Source organism: Myxocyprinus asiaticus, chromosome 29, assembly GCF_019703515.2.
Source record: "Myxocyprinus asiaticus isolate MX2 ecotype Aquarium Trade chromosome 29, UBuf_Myxa_2, whole genome shotgun sequence".
Classification (NCBI taxonomy): Eukaryota; Metazoa; Chordata; class Actinopteri; order Cypriniformes; family Catostomidae; genus Myxocyprinus; species Myxocyprinus asiaticus.
This window is the reverse complement of record NC_059372.1, coordinates 32,863,152-32,886,476: the sequence shown is the minus strand read 5'-3', so window position 1 is coordinate 32,886,476 and position 23,325 is coordinate 32,863,152. Positions and strand designations below refer to the sequence as shown.

The 23,325-nt window shown below is 38.5% G+C and overlaps 1 protein-coding gene across 1 annotated transcript in view; it reads left to right on the top strand.

Moving 5' to 3' along the window:
* Positions 1 to 540: 540 nt before the first annotated feature.
* cntn3a.2 (contactin 3a, tandem duplicate 2) overlaps positions 541 to 23,325 on the top strand; it is a 107,625-nt gene continuing 84,840 nt past the window's right edge. Inside the window, exons 1-2 of the mRNA XM_051662873.1 lie at positions 541 to 595; positions 6,173 to 6,302. Coding sequence (XP_051518833.1) covers positions 541 to 595; positions 6,173 to 6,302 — 185 coding nt within the window. The remainder of the gene's footprint in view (positions 596 to 6,172; positions 6,303 to 23,325) is intronic.

The window sequence follows — 23,325 nt, the reverse complement described above, 5'->3', positions numbered from 1 at the left end:
ATGTGGTGCTGAGTGTATGACTTGCGCACTTAAATGAACAAGAAGGAAATATAGACATTATTTTGTATTTGTTGAGTGGAAAAAAACTTAGTTTGCTAAATTTGTTAGATTTACATTGCTAAATAAGGCAGAAACATGCCATCACAGGCTGTGAAAAGGGTCCGTAGTTCTGTTTGTTTGCAAGAAGTGACATCTACTCACTTGTTTGTGTTCACCACTTTACAGTATGTCTCTCCAATAAAACAAAATGGTCTTTAAGCCAACAATAGCTGTATTAGTGCTGTAATATTTTGGGTATATTACGGTATGTCTAGTGTAGCACACAACAACCACTTATTTTTTACCTCATGGCTTTCTTTAATATAAAAACAAACAGCAAGAGTTAATTGAGAAAAATAGACTGGACTCATTCATTGATCTGTAAGTTCTAATTTCTTGTATAATTCACTCTTCAACAGGTCAGGTGTGTTTTTCTCTTGAGATCAGCCGTTCCTTCACCGTGCACTGGATGCAAGTAGCACTCGCCCCTGGCAGCTGAAGATGACGTTACTATGGAAACAGTTTTTTCTGGTATCAATCATGGAGTATCTTGCAGGTAAAATGAATTGATAATTTTTCCCATGTGGCTCTTGTGGCATATTCACAACTATGTCTCTATCAACTTAACTTAATTTTTTCAGCATGAAGAATTTCTAACAGTCACGGATAAAATGAAGAAACCATATATGGGAGCTGCTTCTCAAAGCAAGCTTCATGGACATGGACCGCTGTGTCCAATGTTTTCCTCTAGCTCAGTGAAGCATTACACTTAAAGTATGTATGTGGTTAACTTATCTGGTCATTAATTGGTCCAGTGTAAACCCACAGCAGAGAGGAACAAATGTGTTGTTACAGCATTTGTTGTTAACAGCCCATATCTTGATTATGAGCAGAAGACAGTAATAGACCATGACGCACAGAATCAGGCTTACAGGAACCAGACTTGTTTTGGCCGTTGTGCAAGTGCTTTCAATTAAGCTGCGCAGTCAATTTGAAAATGAATTGCGTTGTGTCATGGAAGCTTTGAGAGACTTCGATACTATGTGTCCTCCATGGAAATAGAAATAGCATGTCACAGTTTAATGGTTCTGCTCCTTACAGATATGGAAGTGGGAATTATTTTTCTGAATATAAATTCTCTGGAAATATACTACAGTATATACTATATAGAGGCTCCCAAAGTATTTGGACACTGGAGCTAAATTTAAAAATGGATTAATTTAATTGCATAGATAACAAAATATCAAACCAAGTGATGCTAGATGTTTTCTCAAAACGATTTTTTATACTTATTTTGTGATTACTTTTAACTAACTGGTTTCTAAAGTCATTTTAGTGTATGTATGCAGTCAGTCCTGCTCAGATTTCACACAAGTGTCCTAGTAGAGTAACCAGAGGTGTAGTGCATCACATTAACTGTGCACATACTCCACTAATGTTTGACTGTTTAAATACTTTTTGTCTTCATTTTGAGACTATCTATGGTTTTGTCATTTATAATTGAAAAGCTTATTTTTGTGAAATGTTTTGCTTGTGCTATGTTTCTTTAAAATACATACCAATTGTTTTGATATTTTGTTATCTAATACAATGAGATTCATACATTTTGGTGTGTGGTTTAAGTGTCCAAATGCTTTTTGGGAACACTGTATATCAAATCACCCTCAAAGATTCAGTTTGTAGAACCAACATATAAACTGAATGTAGACTAGCATTTCAGTTTAGATGAGAAGAGGATACGCAATATAAATACAGTGTATTTTTAAACACTATAATTCTGATGAGCAAAATCTTAATGTCATTTGTGAGCGTCTTTTTTTCTGACATTCCGTTTTGCAAACAAATGTCACACTTAAATGTGCAGAATCCTGTGATTTTGTCAATTGGATACCATCTTAAACAGAAACTGAGTGATGTGAGCATTGCACTTGATTAAAACCCACACACCTGGTGTGATCTCACCACATATGGTCCGTTTTTCTGCGCTCTGTCTCTACGCATGCTTGTTACTGTGCAAGTTCTGTCATCTGCACAAAATTGTTCCCACAAATACCAACAAACTTCTTTGTAAAAAGGCTGAATGTCATGCCAAATGTAATTTATGTTTGTTTTCAGCAAACAGGCTGGATTTAAACTATGCTTAAAATGAATACTTCATCTTAAATTAAAAATGTTGTCATTATTTTCACACCCTCATGTTGTTCCAGATGTGTGACTTTCTCTCCTCCATGGAACGCAAAAGGAGATGTTTAGAATGCCAAACGGCATTGGTTATCACTTGTCTCATAAATGATTGCTTTGCACCAAGGGTTGATAAAGGGAAGCACAAATGAGATTTAATAGCTACGGTGGAGGGGAAGATTTCCAGTGAATAATGATTGATAATAATGAAATAAATACATTTTCATTTTTAGGTGAACTATTCCTTTATATAGAAGTATATGTATAAATATGTATTAAGGCTGTCAATTTAACACGTTAATTCAGTGCAATTAGTTATATAAAAAACAAAGCAAAAATTTTTTTACACAATTAATCACGCCACGGTAATAAACAAATGCCAGCTCCATGTTTTTGCAAGTGTCAGTCCGCAGAGGGCAGAAAGCGCATCTCCAGCTGTACAGACAACAAACCGACAGCTGATGAAAGTTAATCATATCCAACTGAAACCCTGAAAACGGCTGATTCTGAGGGTCTGCAGTTGGACTAATCTCAGCTGGGTACTATTGGCACATATTGAGCGGCTAATGAGCGGCTGAATCAAAGTCAGGTGGCTGCCCCCGAGTCCTAATGCCTGCCACATACAACCTCTGTCAGTGCGACTTATTCACGATTTTCCTGCACAGTGATATTTACCCATTATGTTTAGCATGTGTGTCCAACGGGGATGATAGAGACTTTCAGTTCACAGCTTATTCCCATTACCAAGCACTGTCTAAAACATTTATAACAAAAGTCAAAACGGGCAGAACAGTCCATGTTTAATGAATGTAAATCCTTTCTCACAAGGTGTGTATGGACATATGCTTCCTATGGCGATCCCCGAATGGATAAGTATACAATCACACATATTTAGGGTGCTTTCACACTTGGTTCGATTGCTTGGACTGAACCCGAGTTCATTTCCTCCCCCTCCCCTTACCCCTGCAGGTCTCTGTTCACATCATATTATTTGGGTCTGAACCACAGTCCGATTATCTCATCAATGTGAGTACAAGTGGCAGCTGTTTACCACTGTAACTAGGTAACAACTCAAGAAGAGATCAGCTTCACTGTGTTATTAAAGTATTAATCTCTTTGGATTGACCACCAAAACTTTAGATGCACAGAACGACACGGATGCATTGAATGTGCAATGATGTAATGAATGTTAGTGTTTATCTGCTGTGATCCCATGGATGCATTGCAGGAGATGTGAAAAATGTGAGTTACTCTCTGAAGGGGATTTATTTGGAGACAAGCAGGTATTAGAAATGCATTATACCATTATAATTACAATCATAAGCCTGCAAACACGCAAATTATACGTCATTATGTATTCACTCGGTTCACTTCCACGATTTGGTAAGATTGCGTTCATATCAGCAGAGAACCCTACCCCAGACCATCTTTTCAAGCAGACCTGGGTGCAATTCCCAGGTGCGCACCCGAGTTTGGAAAACAGTGTTCAAATTATCGAAAAGAACCGAACCAAACTTTGACGTCATTCAAACTCGGGTGCGCACCAAAAGTGCTAGTGTAAGCACCCTTACATAGTAAAGTTACTCATAATACACTGGGCTCTCAAGCTGTCTGCACACGCCCTGTACAGTAGTGGCCAGAAATATTGGCACCCTTGGTAAATATGAGCAAAGAAGGCTGTGAAATAAAATCTGCATTGTTTATCCTTGTGATCTTTCATAAAAATTGTTTTACAAAAATCTAACCTTTAACTGAAGTAAAACAATTGAAAGAAGGGAAATATCTCAATATTAAATAAATATTTTTCTCCAAAACACATTGGCCACAATTATTGGCACCTCTAGAAATTCTTATGAATAAAATATATTTGAAGTATATTCCCATTCATATTTTAAATTGTTTAGTGCACCTGGGTGACTAGGAATATGAAATTGTTCAGCCATGACTTCCTGTTTCACAGGGGAATAAATATTAGGTAACACACAGGCCAAATTGCCTTAATCATCAATCACAGTGGGTTAGACTAAAGAATATAGTTCTGATGTGCGGCAAAAGGTTATTGAGCTTCAAAAAATGGGAAGAGCATTGAAAATGCCCATTTCCACCATCAGGGCAATAATTAACAAGTTCCAATCAACTGGAGATCTTAAGAATCGGCCTGGAAAAGGATGCGTGTCTATATTGTCTCCACGCACAGTGAGGAGGATGTTTCAAGTGGCCAAAGAATCTCCAAGGATCTTGCCAGGCTAGAGAATTGCAGAAATTAGTTGGGTCTTGGGGTCAGAAAGTCTCCAAAAATATATATCAGACATCACCTACATCACCACAAGTTGTTTGGGAGGGTTTCAAGAAAAAAAGCCTCAAACTCAAACATCTTCAGTTTGCCAGCCAATACTGGAACATCAAATGCGACTGGGTTCTATGGTCAGATGAAACAAAACAAAAAAAGCTTTTTGGCAGCAACACCAGAAATGGGTTTGGTGCACACAGAGATGAAGAAGTACCCAATGCCTATGGTTAAATGTGGTGCTGGATCTTTAATGTTGTGGGGCTGTTTTTCTGCCAGAGGTCCTGGACATCTTGTTCAGATACAATGCATCACGGACTCTATCAAATACCAACAGATAAAAAATCTAAACCTGGCTGCCTCTGCCAGAAAACTTACAATGGTCAGTGGTTGAATCTTTCATCAGGACAATGATCCAAAACAAACATCAAAATCAACACAAAAATGGTTCACTGACCACAAGTCAGGGTTCTGCCATGGCCATCCCAGTCCCCTGACCTGAACCCCAAAGAAAATTTGTGGGGTGAACTGAAGAGGAGAGACCACCAGCATGGACCTCTGAATTTGAAGGATCTGGAGATTCTGTATGGAGGAATGGTCTCAGATCCCTTGCCAGGTGTCAGTAGGTACTTCAGTAGGTATTATAAGAGAAGACTCAGAGCTGTAATCTTGGCAAAGGGAGGTTGCACAAAGTATTGAATAAAAGGGTGCCAATAATTATGGCCAATGTGTTTTGGAGAAAAATATTTATTTAGTAATGAGATATTTCCCCTGTTTCAATTGTTTTACTTCAATTAAGGGTAAGATTTTTGTGATTTTTCTTTTTTTATGAAAGATCAAAAGGATAAACAATAGAGATTTTTTTTCACAGCCTTCTTTGCTCATATTTACCAAGGGTGCCAATATTTTTGTATGTGTGTGTGTGGGTGTGCGCATAACTGTGTATAAGAGAAGAAAAAGACACAATAACATACAGTACAGCGTGAGAGAGAGAAAAGCCACGTGAAGACGATTAATGACGCACTTGGTTTCATCGGGTTACTTACTGCACACACAAAGTGTATGACGACTGTAGAGAACTCTCTTTAATATTAAAACAGCCAAATACCAGACATTTTTGGGAAATCTAGAAATCCCAACCAGGCTTTTAAGGTCTGAAAAAGAGGACACGTGTTCTGTTTAATAATCAGCAGCGTTAAACAATGCGATTTTGACCAAGAGCGACTTATTTTCAGGTGCAACTTTATATCCGGAAAATATGGTAATAGGCTTAAGTTCAATTATGTGAAAATAAACCAAACAATTTATTGACTTCTTAAGCCACTTTTTGCTTTTGTCTTATCAATGCTTTACTCATCTGCCACAATTATGTTCTGTCAATCAATTGTCTTTGAATCATCTGTATTATTATATGTATTATCTATTCTATTTATAAATAGTTTGATTATAATACTGTATATTGAATTATCTTTTCGGGGGCTGCCTATTTCTGCAAATATTGATATATGTGATTAATTTCAATTATTTTGTATTAATTAATCAGCATATCATGCAAGTAATTCAATTAAAAATTTGAATAGATTGAAAGCCCTAATGTGTACGTGTACTATATATAAGTAGAATTGTGTTTTGTCATTTTTTTTATTTTTTATAATCTGCTCTCAGAGTGTCTGGATTATAAATCCTTTAATGGCCCAAAATGGCGGATGGAACCCAGTGATCTTACAGTGGGCTTGCTGGATGAAGAAGCCACACTTACCTGTGATGCAAAAGGCATTCCTCCCCCTCAATACAGGTATGATGCAGTGCAGTTTGAATTTTCTGCCTCTGTTGCTCTCTCTCTCTCTCTCTCTATGGCTTTTTCCAAAACCTAACCAGAGCTGCCTTGCTGTCTGCTGCCTACATAGGCACCTGCCTTCCAAGGCAACATCCTGACTGAAGTACACAGGTTTGCTGTTAGCATGTTGCTAAGCTAATGATGCAATACTCAATATTACTCATAAGTAGCATAAAAACACATAGGACACACAACTATTGAGTAAAATAATAAATTGTTAATTAGATTAGAACTATTTTTATGAATACTTTTCAGATTGAATGAATTATAAGTAGGTATATTTTTAATAAAAAAAATTATTGCTTTGTCCACCATCTTAAAAGGCAACATAATTCAGATTTTGGAACAGCCTTTGCGTTGGGAGTGTGTCTGTTATTTCTTAAAATGCTGCCTACATAGGCAGCTCACTAGCTTTTGGAACAGAGCCTTACCCTCTGTAATTTGAATGATTGTGCAATCATGCGTGAGGGTAAGTTTATCTGTGCGGAGCCGTATGATATTATTAACGTTTAATGACTAAATTGCACAGATTTCACAACTTTCACTCCCTCGCAATGGTGAGAGCTGTTCGTGACAACAAAATAATGTTGTTATTTGGAATGTCTCAACAGTCCATTAATTTCTGCTTTATGTACAGTTTAGATATAAGCTTAGTAGCACTATGTCACATTTTGACACCTGCATTATCTGATGGTAATAGACAGTCAGGAGTGTTTCTGTCATTTAATGGATTATAGATTTTGCATCCCAAGGTTGTACCTCATAGTGTTGTCCTGGGCTCCATCTCAACAGAGGAGCCATAAAACTGCAATATTTATTCTGGCTTCATGCTGGCAGGGCTCAGTGAATACAGTGACACTTCCACATCAATTAAACACGTGACACACCTTACGTGCTATGCATCATTCAATTTAAACCAAACTAGATCGTTCAAATGCAAGATTTGCATCTTTTTTTTTTCAAAAGAATACTTGGAATACATGTTTGTAACATGTTTCCTGTTACAAATCTGTTTTTGTCTCCAAAATCTCCATATGTGAAAATAGCTAGAATATACCAGCATAGTTGGTCTCCAGCATGTTGTGTTTTCGATCATGGTCGTCAGTAGTATGGGATGCTGCAGTACTGGTTTCCCCACCAGGATTTTTTAAAGGGATATTTCACCCAAAAATTGAATTTCTGCAATCATTTACTCACCCTCATGTTGTTCCAAACTTGTTAACATTGATGCTAAACATCTCCTTTTATGTTCCATTGAAGAAAGACAGGGGCTGGAATAAATGAAGGTGAATAAATGAGGGTGAATAAATGAAGATTTTCAATTTTTGGTTGAACTATCTCATTCTAGATTCAAATCTTTAATCACCATCTAAAGTGACTGCTGGGCCCACCTCTGTTAAGGAGCAGATTTCATCCCTCTGACTGAAGACATGTTTGTTGATGTTTAGCTTTACTGTACTCTTTGTACACCTGTGCATTCCTCCCTGTCTTCTAATCATCTTTTTGCTTGTTCTCTTGCTGTGCTCTGCGTCACGCAGAGCCACTGCCTGCTCCTTAACCTGCACACCTCTCTTGATGTGCAAATCGGGCTGAAACACTTTTCGCTTCCTCCTTGCTGCTATTGAGCAGAGAAGCTGAGTTGTCAGCTCCCTCGAATAAATTGTCCCAGTAAGACCATGAGACTCATAAAAACTGAAGGTAGATGCACTTTTAAATTACTCCTCCACTATCTCACAGGCCTGGCCTGAACGGTGCAGCACTTGCTCCCCTAACTGTCAAAATAGCATTTCTCCCACCCAAGTTTCCTGAAACCTTGGCAAAAAAATATTGACAAAAACCTCAAGCATAAAGATTTGACAAACCCCCATACTTATATCAACAGTTAATTGTGTAAAATATTTGATTTAATACATATAAATGCTTAAATGAACTTTGATTGCAGACAAAAATACAGTTTTGAAGTGAGTCATGTAGCTGAGTTTAAATGAATCTGGTGCTAAAAAGATGTGTGCAAATGACAAGGTAATTGCTTGAAAGAATACATCAAACCATGAGTTCAATAAAATTCTATCTTTCAAAGTTTTATTAGAATTTCAAAACACCTGCCCTTGCTGAGGCTTGAATGAAAAATGAGTTTCCTTAATAGACATATCTTTCCACTGTGAATACAAATACAGTCAAATGGCACTGTAAAAACCAAATTATTGTTTTGACTTTTAGTAAGTAAAAGCTGTCTTTGTGCGCTATTTTGTATGTCTGAGTAGGTTTGGTAAATACTAAGGCTGGGTGATATAGCTAGAAAATATAAAATATCACCAATGTTACAACCCCAAGCTTGTCTAGGGGTGTTGGGGAGTAGCATTAAATGACATTAACAAATATTTGATGTGCTGGATAACAAATGACACATACAAGAGGAAATATAGTGTTTACATAAGTGATTTATTATACAAGTGCTATGAGCAAGGTGAGCAAGTGGTAAGTGGAAAGAAAATATAGATATATACACACAATATTTACAATACCTGAAAATACCAGGACACAGGAAGTGGGGAGAGAAACGGACGCGAGTGGTGCCAAACAAACGAAATAAGCAAAAATCCACTAACTATTTTTAAACCACTAAACTGACTAGAAACAAAAGAAAAGATCTTCAGCGTCCAAGACGCCCTAATTAAACTACTCTTCCTAGCCAAAACATACCGAGGGTGGCACTCACTAACCTAGTGTTTTTATACAGTCGTAAAAATACCTACATGTGCTCAATGTACGTCACGTGACCTTCTTACCTGTCCGTTTTCCCTAATATCACGCTCACAAACAAAGTGATGAAATCATGGAACCATAAATAACGAAAACCAATAGGGAAAACAAAACAGAGACGTACAAACTCAAACAATAACACAAATTGGGTAGGTTAAGTACAGATGATCGAACAACGTATAACAGTCAAAAACTCTCTCTCACAACTTCCTCTAACTTTCCAACTCCAAGCTTCCTCTTCGAACCCAAAACTTCCTCCCGAATGTGTTTGGGGCGGGCTTTATATAGGCGGCGGTCTGTGGCGATTGGTGGCGATAATGATGATGTCATCGGGGATTCCAGCAGGAACAACCAATGGAAGGTCTCTGTTTGGTGACAGAACAAGACACACAGACAATGGCAAATAGCCACAGACACACAGGGATGTAACAATTAAATATTTCAGACTTTTGATGATATTAAATGTTTAATCAAAAGAGATATATTTAAGTAAATTGCAACAAAACAACCATTATTGCCAAGGAGATTCAAAATGTTTAATGTAAGAACTAGTGCTGTCAGTTGATATTTTTTTAAAATTGTGATTAATCGCATAATTATTTGGAGTTAATTGCGATTAATGGCAGATTTTGAAAGTGTTGAAATTTGACACAATATATACTTCTTTTCCTGTCAAAATGCATTTATTTCCATCTTAGGAAAGAAAACAAAACAATATGTAACAATATAATGCTTGATTAACATTTTCCAAAAAAAAAAAAAAACTTCCACAGTATAAAGATAGAAATGCACTAAAATAGCACCTGTTCAAGTAACATTAAATGTTTCCCAAAGTCTAAGTGAGAGTTTGACTAATTGAAAGAACTAGTCTCTCAATATGTTGCATTTTTTACTGCAGTAGGCATTAAATCTCTCAAACTCTCATCTTCCACAATATGAATCTGCCGGTAGACTGTGGCTATCCGCTTTCCTACATCTTTAATCACGAAGCCGCATTCATGATTCGCGTCAGGGCGTCAGCGCTGCTTTGAACTCCACATGAAAGCGCTTGCTGACAAAAACATCTCATTCTACGTTTTGGTGATAGTTAAGACTTGCTGTGGTTCTGTGGTCATTAAAATGAAAAATACTTGATTTCTATCACAAGCCCCATCTGGGCTTGTTTTGTTCATCAAATAGCGTTAAGAGCTCCTTTCTCTGTCATTTTATCACTGACAGGAAAGCGCTGATGTGTGTGTGTTGTGAAGTGTGTGTCAGTGTAATGACTCCGGGCGGACACATTACAAAGGTTCCGTCTTTCCAACCAGTGTTTATGCCAGTTGATGCTGTATTAACAGTAAGTGCGTTAATCGTGATTAAGAAAAATTAAAACGTTAAACTTAAATGAATCACATGCATTACAGTTTTTTTCATTTGCTAACATGCACTGGTCAAAACTGAAGTCACATTGTCAAAGTCTCTTCACACAGTCAGCGAAACAGAAGTGTATGTGGACCAAACTGTGAATCATTTTTCAATGCTTTCACACAAAATGCATTCAATGACCACATTCTCCAAAGTCCATGATCTCTTTTCTCATTCATACTCCACCACCTGCAAAACTAGGATTATGTGCAGCACGTGTTTTAAAATGCTAACACACTGCTACCACAACTGTTAAAATCATTCAAACAGAACAATGGCAAATGTTGTGCATTTCTGCAGTAACCAGACTGAAATATATAGAAAATCTTAGCAGAATATTTAATCATTCCAAACACAGCTGATTGCAATTTCAGCTGAAAGCTACCCAAGTGTCCTGTTTTTAGTTTCGTTACCAAACAGACAAAAGAGGATGGCTTCGGAATAATTTAGTTTGGAAACATGGATCAAAGAATACAGGTTGGTGGGGAAAGAAGAGTGGCAGGGAGAGGGAGAGTGCGTGGAGGACAAAGGAGAGGAAGACCAAGAGCGGTGGTCTCTGATGAGATAAGGGCCACAATTATGACCACCATCCACATGACCAGATATCCTTACTGGATGTCATGAATGCGGGGTGTGGAGACACTTCTCCTGAAGGCTGCCAGGGTTGGATTAGACATTCTACATATATATATATATTGTAATTACAGTTTTTCTGAATTGCTAAAACACTAAACCCCATTCTCTGAACCAAATGCTCCGTGGCCTAAACCCATTTGTCGAATTAATCACTCTTTTTGCAAAACTCTAAACACATTCTCACTCACCAAAACATATTTCGCACTGTGATGCACTTGTGTTGCAAAACAGTAAACACAGGCAGCAAAAGTTAATACAACTACAACACAGTTGTCATCGTTTACACACAATGACAAAAATTGTTCACACTTGTTTCTAATGATGTGAAAATGTGATTCTGAGGCAGAATGAATCTCTCATTTACTTTGATTTTACAGTTGCACAACATTTTTGAGTGAGTGTACTGTAATGTAATGAGTTTTCTTTGTTTTTTGGGGTTTTGCAGTTGGACTATTGTTATATACTGTTCAGCACTTGCATACTGTTAGTATACAGACATTCAATACTGTATTGGGTATAGTCAGGGGTTTTGTGAATGTCATTTGAAGATTTGGTTTTGTGCTTAAAGTTGTGACAAAATGGGTGACGGTTTCAAGAAATGTGTTTTAGCAATTCAGAAAAACTGTATTATTGCAGCCCTGGAATTTCAGGAATTTATTTATTTATTGTATTTTTTTCAACTTTTAATTTTTCACAAGTAAATTACTATATGCAAAGATATAGAAGGAATAAAGGATATGGAAGCAAATTGCAGCATTTCTGATTCATTCTTGTTACATATACTTTAGTACAGTTGTCATGTATTCCCTGTCTTTGTCTAGACTTTTATGTTGAAATTCTTGTTTAGTTCCTTATTCCTGTTTCCTGTGTTAGTTTTGTAGTCCTTTGTAGTTTTAATTCTTGATTGGTTCACCCTGATTGTTTCCCCAGGTGTTTCTTGTTCCCTGATTGTTTCCCCAGGTGTTCCTCCTTCCCTTGTTTGCCCCTGTGTATTTAAGCCCTTGTTTTCCCTGTTTTCTTTGTCAGTCTTAGTATGTGTTGTTCGATGCTCTGTGCTTGGTTCCTTGTGGTTTTTATTTTTTTCTCCTATATTCCGAGTTACTTTGTTCATCTTTTGTTTACATTAAAGCTGCATTTAGATCCTCATTCCTTGCCTGCCTCACAACAATCAATACAGTGAAAAGGCTTGTTCTTTAATGAAATACTGATTTATGTGAAAAATCATTCAAACTTCAAAGATAAGTTCATTTATGTAATGATCCCTGTTGTTAGTGTTTTTTTTTTTTTTTTAGGTCAGTGTGTTCTGAGTGACAATGTATGCTTTCTGAGTGAAAAAGCTTATTTTGAGACATATGAAGTGTTTTGGTGGTTTGAGTGAGTTTTGGAGGTAAGATTAACTGTTTGGCCTTGATGCATGTTGGTAATGCAGACTGTATGAAGAATTTTGAAAAAGTGGCTTCAGTATTGACCGATGCTTATTAGCAATTGGAAAATAAAAAACTGTAACACGTTAATTATGACAGCTCTAGTAAGAGCTAAAACACAGCGAAATCTAGTCAAAATAAAGCATGTTTTAAGACTTAAAATTAACACAAGGAAGAATAGTATGTAAACATTTCCTTTTATATGCATTTATTTAACAACATGCATTTATTTTGTTTATTTAACTGTTTAATATAGTATTAAACAGCAATAATAAGCTACAGTGGTGTGAAAAAGTGTTTGCCCCCTTCCTGATTTCTTATTTTTTGCATGTTTGTCACACTTAAATGTTTCAGATCATCAAACAAGTTTAAATATTAGTCAAAGACTAGACAAGTAAACACAAAATGCAGTTTTTAAATGAAGGTTGTTATTATTAAGGGAAAACAAAATCCAAACCTACATGGCCCTGTGTGAAAAAGTGATTGCCCCCTAAACCTAATAACTGGTTGGGCCACCCTTAGCAGCAACAACTGCAATCATAAAATGGCGTTTGCGATAACTTGCAATGAGTCTTTTACAGCGCTGTGGAGGAATTTTGGCCCACTCATCTTTGCAGAATTGTTGTAATTCAGCCACATTGGAGGGTTTTTGAGCATGAACTGCCTTTTTAAGGTCATGCCACAGCATCTCAATAGGATTCAGGTCAGGACTTTGACTAGGCCACTCCAAAGTCTTCATTTTGTTTTTCTTCAGCCATTCAGATGTGGACTTGCTGGTGTGTTTTGGATCATTGTCCTGCTGCAGAACCCAAGTTCGCTTCAGCTTGAGGTCACGAACAGATGGCCGGACATTCTCCTTCAGGATTTTTTGGTAGACAGCAGAATTCATGGTTCCATTTATCACAGCAAGTCTTCCAGGTCCTGAAGCAGCAAAACAGCCCCAGACCATCACACTACCACCACCATATTTTACTGTTGGTATGATGTTCTTTTTCTGAAATGCGGTGTTACTTTTACGCCAGATGTAATGGGACACACACCTTCCAAAAAGTTAAACTTTTGTCTCTTCAGTCCATAGAGTATTTTCCCAAAAGTCTTGGGGATCATCAAGATGTTTTCTGGCAAAAATGAGACGAGCCTTAATGTTCTTTTTGCTCAGCAGTGGTTTTCATCTTGGAACTCTGCCATACAGGCCATTTTTGCCCAGTCTCTTTCTTATGGTGGAGTCATGAACACTGACCTTAACTGAGGCAAGTGAGGCCTGCAGTTCTTTGGATGTTGTTGTGGGGTCTTTTGTGACCTCTTGGATGAGTCGTCGCTGCGCTCTTGGGGTAATTTTGGTCGGCCGGCCACTCCTGGGAAGGTTCACCACTGTTCCATATTTTCGCCATTTGTGGATAATGGCTCTCACTGTGGTTCTCTGGAGTCCCAAAGCATTAGAAATGGCTTTCTAACCTTTTCCAGACTGATAGATCTCAATTACTTACTTTCTCATTTGTTCCTGAATTTCTTTGGATCTCGGCATGATGTCTAGCTTTTGAAGATCTTTTGGTCTACTTCACTTTGTCAGGCAGGTCATTTAAGTGATTTCTTGATTGAGAACAGGTGTGGCAGTAATCAGGCCTGGGTGTGGCTAGAGAAATTGAACTCAGGTGTGATAAACCACAGTTAAGTTATGTTTTAACAGGTGGGGCAAACACTTTTTCATACAGGGCCATGTAGGTTTGGATTTTGTTTTCCTTTAATAATAACAACCTTCATTTAAAAACTGCATTTTGTGTTTACTTGTGTTATCTTTGACTAATATTTAAACTTGTTTGATGATCTGAAACATTTAAGTGTGACAAACATGCAAAAAAATAAGAAATCAGGAAGGGGGCAAACACTTTTTCACACCACTGTATATAGGCCTATATTTTTCATAAAACATTTTAGTAGTATATGAAAAATGAAAGAGTGATGACACAAATGAATCATTGAATTGGAATTTTGAATTGACTTTGAAACAAATAAAAATAGAAATATAAAAAAGTGCATTCAAATCATCATGATATTTAAAATGTTTACTTTTATATCGGCAGCAAACATGTTATAAACATGTTTTATATCATGGTAAACATGTTGAAAATATTGGATATATCACCCAGAACCTGGGTTTTGGTTTTGTTTGTTAGAAAAGCAAGTGTTTTGGCAAGAGTGCCTGGCCCACATTGCTAACCAATAGTGTGTGTGTGTGTGTGTGTGTGTGTGTATGTGTGGAGGGACATTACTGCCTTGGAACATACAGTATGCTGGCCCCCACAGCCAGAGACTGGTCTCAAGGGTAGTCCACAGGCGTTGAAATCTGAGCATCATGTGACGAGAAGAGAGATGCACAGATGAGCCTAGAGCTTTGGAGCCCACAACAGCAGTTATATCAATGATGCCCCCTCCCACCCCTACCTCATTCAAAATTGATATGAACAGCAGGGTCGACTCCAGTTCAGCATTAGCCACACTAGAGACATGACACTTTCCAGAAAAGCCCTAAAGCGAACGTAACCCCACTTCACACCTCCCTCCCTCGCTTTCGCTCGATCTCCATTTCTCCCGCTATCACAGCCTGCACGGATGTGGCACCTATTTTCTGCAGTGTGTCAAGTGCCCTTGATCGGGTCTCACTTGGCTCACTACTATTTTTACCCAACTGAAAACCACTTATTGACACTGCGCGGCTCTTATTTGCATTGCTCACAGAATGCCTTGCATTCAAAGCAGCTGATGATTTCAACGGAACAGCAATTCTGTTACAGCGGAATTCTGAGATGTCACAAGCATTTTTGTTCTTAGCTCTCACCCTGATCCGTGCTATGTTCACGACATATACATCTGCTTGTAGAGATAAACATGGTTAAAAGAGAAGATAATAAATATACATGGCTGAAAATGTTAAGCCTGTGTGACTGGAACCAATGCATCAAGTGTTGTGATATTCTATCATATTTACTCAGGTATGGTTGTATGGTTAACCTGTTGTGTCATCCACTAAAGCGGCACTTGACAGTAACCTATTCTTAAGAATAATTGCTAAATTTTGTAGTGTGGGTGGTGGAAACCAGCTCATGTCCTTCCTTGTCAGCAATGCTCCCCCTAAAATGCACACATGCGTAAATGGTCGCTTCTGATGTTGCTCAGGCGCAGACAGTAAGAAATTCTGTGCATAAGGCTGAACCAAAAATATACGACAGCGTTTTAGTACCACGTTAAAAATAAAGAAATAAATAGAATTAGTAATATTTTGATAATAAAGTCAAAATTACTTGAATAAAGTCATAGTATGAGATTAAAGTCAGAATATTTTAAAGGTGCAGTATGTAAGATTCAGAAACCCTTGTTATTAATGACACCTGTGGCCATTAAGTGAACTGCAGCCAGCTACCTGTTGCTCGTGCACACACTCCATAGGGATGCGAGCGAGCGAGCATCGACCAAAACAATGACGTAACGTACAAAGAGACTGAATGCGATCCACCGGCTTCATGCTGACAGATGAGGTAGCATAATTAAAATTACAGTTATGATTGTTTTACTACAAACTTTGAGACTAAACTAAAACTACTTATCAGCTAACATAGCATACTGATACACACATACAGCTACATACTACCAAACTGTACCAGACAGATTACTGTTGCACTATTGTATGTTTTGTATGTCATATGTTGTACTATGATCAAGAAACCAGCGTATTTGCTTAAATTGATCCTGTATACCTGACTTTTAGTATAATCAAATCAAATAAAAAATCAAATCACTTTATTGTCACACAGCCATATACACAAGTGCAATGGTGTGTGAAATTCTTGGGTGCAGTTCCGATCAACATAGCAGTCGTGACCGTGGAGACAGTACCAATTTACAATAACATCAAATTAACACAGCACAATTTAAACATCTGATATACACATAATTACACTCAACAATATACAAATAATAACATACACTGTACAGTATACAATACACACTATATAGATACACATTATTCAATAAAAATAAAAAATAAAAATATATAAAAAAGTATATATGGTAGTATATATAGAATGTACAGTATTGTACTGTATTGACATTCAGGCTGTCGGTTGATAGTCAGTTGTTAAGAGAGAATATAATATTATAATAATATAATTTATGACAGTCCGGTGTGAGATATAAGAGAAGGGTAATAAAGTGCAGTGCTGATGTATTTTGATCGTGGGAGATCAAGAGTTCATAAGTCTGATTGCTTGGGGGAAGAAGCTGTCATGGAGTCAGCTGGTGCGGGTCCTGGTGCTGCGATACCGCCTGCCTGATGGTAGCAGTGAGAACAGCCCATGGCTCGGGTGACTGGAGTCTCTGGTGATCCTCCGAGCTTTTTTCACACACCGCCTTGTATATATTTCCTGGAGGGAGGGAAGCTCACCTCCGATGACCCTTTGCAGTGCTTTGCGGTTGTGGGCGGTGCTATTGCCGTTCCAGGCGGAGATGCAGCCAGTCAGGATGCTCTCTACAGTGCAGGTGTAGAACTGTGTGAGGATGTGGCGGTTCATTCCAAACTTCCTCAGCCGTCTCAGGAAGAAGAGGCGCTAATGAGCCTTCTTCACAACGACTTCAGTGTGGATGGACCATGTGAGTTCCTCAGTGATGTGGACACCCAGGAACTTGAAGCTGCTGACTCTCTCCATTGGTGCTGCATTGATGGTGATGGGACTGTGTTCTCTGTCTTTTCTTCTGAAGTCCACCACAAGCTCCTTTGTCTTACTGACGTTGAGGGAGAGGTTGTGCTCCTGACACCAGTGTGTCAGAGTGTGCACCTCCTCTCTGTAGGCTGTTTCATCATTGTCAGTGATCAGACCTACCACTGTCGTGTCATCAGCAAACTTAATGGCATTGGAGCTATGTGTTGCCACACAGTCATGTGTGTACAAGGAATACAGTAGTGGGCTGAGAACACAGCCCTGTGGGGCTCCAGTGTTGAGGGTTAGTGATGAGGAGATGTTGCTGCCTATTCTAACCACCTGGCGTCTGCTTGACAGGAAGTCCAGGATCCAGCTGCACAGCGAGCTGTTTAAGCCTAGAGCCCTGAGTTTCTCATCAAGCTTGGAGGGCACTATGGTGTTGAATGCTGAGCTGTAGTCTACAAACAGCATTCTCACATAAGTGTTCTTTTTTTCCAGGTGGGAGAGAGCAGTGTGTAGTGTAGATGCAATGGCATCATCAGTGGAGCGGTTGTTGCGGTAAGCAAACTGCAATGGGTCAAGAGAGAGAGGCAGCACAGAGCAGATGTAATCTCTGATTAGTCTCTCAAAGCATTTGCTGATGATGGGGGTCAGAGCAACAGGACGCCAGTCATTTAAGCAAGTTATTTTTGATTGCTTTGAAACAGGCACAATGGTGGATGTTTTAAAGCATGTGGGGACTACAGACAAAGAGAGGGAAAGGTTGAAAATGTCCGTAAAAACACCAGCCAGCTGGTTCGCGCACGCTCTGATGACGCGGCCCGGAATGCCGTCTGGGCCCGCGGCTTTGCGGATATTCACCCGTCGGAAGGATCGGGTTACATCCGCTACAGAGACGGAGAGTGAAGTAACCTCTGTAGCTTCAGCCGCGAGAGCTCTTTCCGCGAGGGCTGTGTTATTTCCCTCAAAACGAGCATAAAATGTATTTAGCTCATCCGGGAGAGAGGCAGCAGTGTTCATGGCGGAGTTTTTATTCCCTTTAAAGTCTGTGATGATGTTAATTCCCTGCCACATGCTTCTAGAGTTGGTGGTGTTAAACTGTCCTTCAATCTTGCTCCTGTACTGGCGTTTTGCGGTTTTTCGGAGGGCATAACTGGCTTGTTTTTGCTCCTTTGCGTTCCCGGAATTAAAAGCGGAGGTCCGCACATTAAGTGCCACGCGAACATCGTTATTTACAGTGCATCCGGAAAGTATTCACAGCGCTTCACTTTTTACACATTTTATGTTACAGCCTTATTCCAGAATGGATTAAATTCATTATTTTCCTCAAAATTCTACAAACAATACCCCATGATGACAACGTGAAAGAAGTTTGTTTGAAATCTTTGCAAATTTATTAAAAATAAAAAACGAAAAGAAATCACATGTACATAAGTATTCACAGCCTTTACCATGACACTCAAAATTGAGCTCAGGTGCATCCTGTTTCCACTGATCATCCTTGAGATGTTTCTGCAACTTGATTGGAGTCCACCTGTGGTAAATTCAGTTGATTGGACATGATTTGGAAAGGCACACACCTGTCTATATAAGGTCCCACAGTTAACAGTGCATGTCAGAGCACAAACCAAGCCATAAAGTCCAAGGAATTGTCTGTAGACCTCTGACACAGGATTGTATCGAGGCACAGATCTGGGGAAGAGTACAGAAAAATTTCTGCAGCATTGAAGGTCCCAATGAGCACAGTGAGCATCATCCATAAATGGAAGAAGTTTGGAACCACCAGGACTCTTCCTAGAGCTGGCCGCCTGGCCAAACTGAGTGATCGGGGGAGAAGGGCCTTAGTTAGGGAGGTGACCAAGAACCCGATGGTCACTCTGACAGAGCTCCAGCGTTTCTCTGTGGAGAGAGGAGAACCTTCCAGAAGAACAACCATCTCTGCAGCACTCCACCAATCAGGCCTGTATGGTAGAGTGGCCAGACGGAAGCCACTCCTCAGTAAAAGGTACATGACAGCCCACCTGGAGTTTGCCAAAAGGCACCTGAAGACTCTCAGACCATGAGAAACAAAGATTGAACTCTTTGGCCTGAATGGCAAGCGTCATGTCTGGAGGAAACCAGGCACCGCTCATCATCTGGCCAATACCATCACTACAGTGAAGCATGGTGGTGGCAGCATCATGCTGTGGGGATGTTTTTCAGCGGCAGGAACTGGGAGACAAGTCAGGATCGAGGGAAAGATGAATGCAGCAATGTACAAAGACATCCTTGATGAAAACCTGCTCCAGAGCGCTCTGGACCTCAGACTGGGGGCGAAGGTTCATCTTCCAGCAGGACAATGACCCTAAGCACATAGCCAAGATAACAAAGGAGTGGCTCAGGGACAACTCTGTGAATGTCCTTGAGTGGCCCAGCCAGAGCCCAGACTTGAACCCGATTGGACATCTCTGGAGAGATCTGAAAATGGCTGTGCACCGATGCTCGGCAATTAAAATAATAAATTAAAGTTTTGATAATGTTGTAACATTATAAGATTAAATAGTTATATTTTGAGAATAAAGTCGTAGCATTATGAGATTAAAGGAGTAATATTTTAAAATAAAGTCAAAATTATGAATATAAAGTGGTTATAGTAATATTTTGAGAATAAGTTAAAAATTATGAGTATAAAGTTGTAGTATGAGATAAGTCGTAATGTTTGAGAATAGTCTCATAATAGGCCTTTTACGAGAATAAAGTCATTAAGTTTTGAGAGTAAAATTGTAACATTACTAGATTAAATTAGTAATATTTTGAGAATAAAGTCAAAATTATGTGAATAAAGTTGTAGCATTATGAGATTAAAGTTATACAGTATTTTGAGAATAAAATCAAAATTATGAGTATAAAGGCATAGTATGAGATTAAAGATGTAATATTTTGAGAAAAACTCATAATAGGCCTTTTACGAGAATAAAGTTATAAAGTTTTGAGACAGTACAAGATTAAAGTAGTAACATTTTGGGAATATAGTTCATTACAAGATTATAGTCGTAATATGAGAATAAAGTTGTAAGGAAAGGAAAATAAAAGTGATGATGAAAAGAAAAATGGAACACAGGTTACCATTTCAGATTGCACAAAATTTCAGATTGTCGTGTTTAAACTGTTTTGTTACGTTGTTTACATAACCACTGCAGTGTCCGAATATTAATGATAACCCGGTGCTGATGCACCAAAAGACAAAGGATTTCATTTTTGTTAAATCCTATCCTCAAGTCTGACATTGATATTCTTACTATATTCTCGAAATATCTGTACATGATTCTCGCAATATTATGACTTTAACTACTAATTTTACCACTTATAAAATAATATTACAACTTTAGCCTCAAAACATTACCGCTTTATTCTTCTAATGTTACGATTTTATTATCAAAATCGTATTTTTTTATTTTAATGTGGCAATAAAACACTTTCATTAAAAATGAATGAGCATTTCAACTGGAGTCCATCCAATTGTCCACTGAATTTTCTTCAGTAAATCTGTGAGAAATCTTGAGCAGAAATTTACGCCATTGATTAATTTGCCGCGAAGAGTATAAAGATTTTATAGTGGCACTTTCACAATCCCACAGAGGCTGTGCAGTATTCTTGTCTTGTTTTTGAGATCTCGACAAATGTTATATCAACAAAACAAGTTGTCTTGCATTTTTCATAATGACAAAAATGTTTCTGCTCTGGTGGCCAAGGGGTCGGCCCAATAGAAATGTTTGCTTGCAAGAACAAAAATTAGAGAGAACATTGCTTTTCAATGTGTAGACTTCAGCATCTCTGATCACGAGAGCGCATAGCTCGATAAACACACCACACTGTGTTGTTGATATCAGTCTTATGGGATTTTAGGTGTTACATGATCCCCTGAGAATTGAACGATTGATCTGTCACAATGCTTCTGTTTTTACACCTCTGTTAACGTCTCAACCACACAGAGACTTCCATGAACAGTGGTGGCGCAAACAAATGATTGAATCTCAGGCTTAAACCAGCCTAAGTTCAATGCTCGAAGTGAGCCGGTACGCACTGGTACACAGTACCAGCAAAGACGACAAAATGAGGCCACAGTACCAGCAGCAACTCTTTCATACTGGCTGCTGTTCTGTGATGGCAGTACTGTCACCCTGATGGAGAAACACTTACGGGTGCCGCACCCCCAGATGGACGGAGAAACTCTCAGGTAAGGAGTACTGGCACCGATTTTGTTCCACTTAGAGCACTGCCTAAGGTGATTTGCTGGTCTTTTTTGGTTTAAGCTGGTCTCTCAGCCTGGGAAAGCTAGTATTTAGCTGATTTAGCTGGTAGGTTAAAATGTTTAAGGCAGGGATGGGCTGGCCATCGGGAGCACCGTGACTTTTCCCTGTGGGCCGGTCGAGTAGTAGGCCGATTGGCGAAACGATCAAGGGTCAGACACTTGCCCCACTCTTATATATAAGCTGCCATTTTCTGCTGAGCATGGGAAACACCGAAAGCCAAATACTCCATAAGTGTGAAGAAATGTGCTACTCTATTAAACCGTGCAGCGCATCCACCGGCCATTCTCTCTCACCCACGTAGCACTGACGAACTCGCTCAGCACTGTCCAGTGGTAAAAGCGCATGTTGATCTACCTATCTGAATTGGAAATCTTAAAGCCTCAATGCTGAAGCTGGATGAAACCAGATTAAACACCCCCGACATTCTAAACTGCAGTAAAGAGGAAAACCCTGTGACACAAAAAATGCTAATTACAAGGCTTTTCAATTCACACATCATCACCCTTATAGAATTATTCTTTGCAGTTACTTTAGTTACAGCCTGTCTACAATGGGCATGTCCATTAACGTGACGCAACGGCTTGAGGCTGTCTACACTGGACGCTTTGACATGAATGTTCTAAACCATTTATTTGTGTTGTTGGCAGTAGAAGCATCACCACGTGTAGTGCAAAATGGAACAGACACCCGTTTACTGTTGGCACGACGCAATGGGCTGCAACTGATGCTTCCAGTGTAGAAAGCATCATTGATTATAATGGGTTCTATTGGTTTTGACGTGACACGCCACTCTGTCTGGTGTAGACAGGGTGTAACACTAACAGTAGAAACTATAGTGTTTTGGCAGATATGTTGTATATATTTACAATAAATGTTACTATTATTATAATTATATTAAATATATATTTGGGACATTTAAGTCACTTTTATGGTGGTTGTTTTTAAAGTTTCTAAATGTGTTTTAGGTTACTGTTTTCATTACAAATTCCGTAGTTGTTGTTGTTTTTTTTTTGTTTTTTTGTTTTTTTGTTTTTTAGAAACCATAATTACATCTAACCATGGTAATGAGAAGCAAGAACTATGCAAGAACTGTGGTACATTTTCATAAGGGTAACTACAAAGGATAATTTAACAAAAGAGCTTTTTTATGGACAGATTTTATGACTGTAAACATGTTCAGTTCTAATGAACTTTAATTGAAGGAATACGTTAATTCAATAATTAAGAGCCTAGTGAAATATAAATCAGTTAAGAAGTCCTACTGTCAGAATGTTTGAACATAACCCAACATAAATTATATTAGAAATAAGATATAAGTACATGATATTACTGTTGTTAATATCAGTAAATTTACATCTGTGTTCCAACTCAAAATCAATGCTTTACTGTAAAATTTGCATTTCTATGTGACCAAAAATATGTAATATTAATATTGTTAAATGCATTTGCGATTAATTAGTAATACCATGGTCTTAGCTGGTTCAAATGTTGTTCTTAGCTGGTGTAAGCTGGTCTAGTAGGTCTCCCAGCCTGGACAAGTGAAAAGTATCCAAAACTCCTTTAAAACCATAAAAACTGACCAGCTTAACCAGCTTAGGCCAGTTTAAGGTGGTATTTCAGCATGGTAAAATATAGTGTCAGGCCCCTCTACTATTGGCATCTGTTCCTGGGGTGTGCAGACACACAGTTTAACCATGGGAGTTGAACCCAACTGACACCCTGTCAGGATAAATGACTGATGAAACCCCAGGATCATTAAATACTCTAT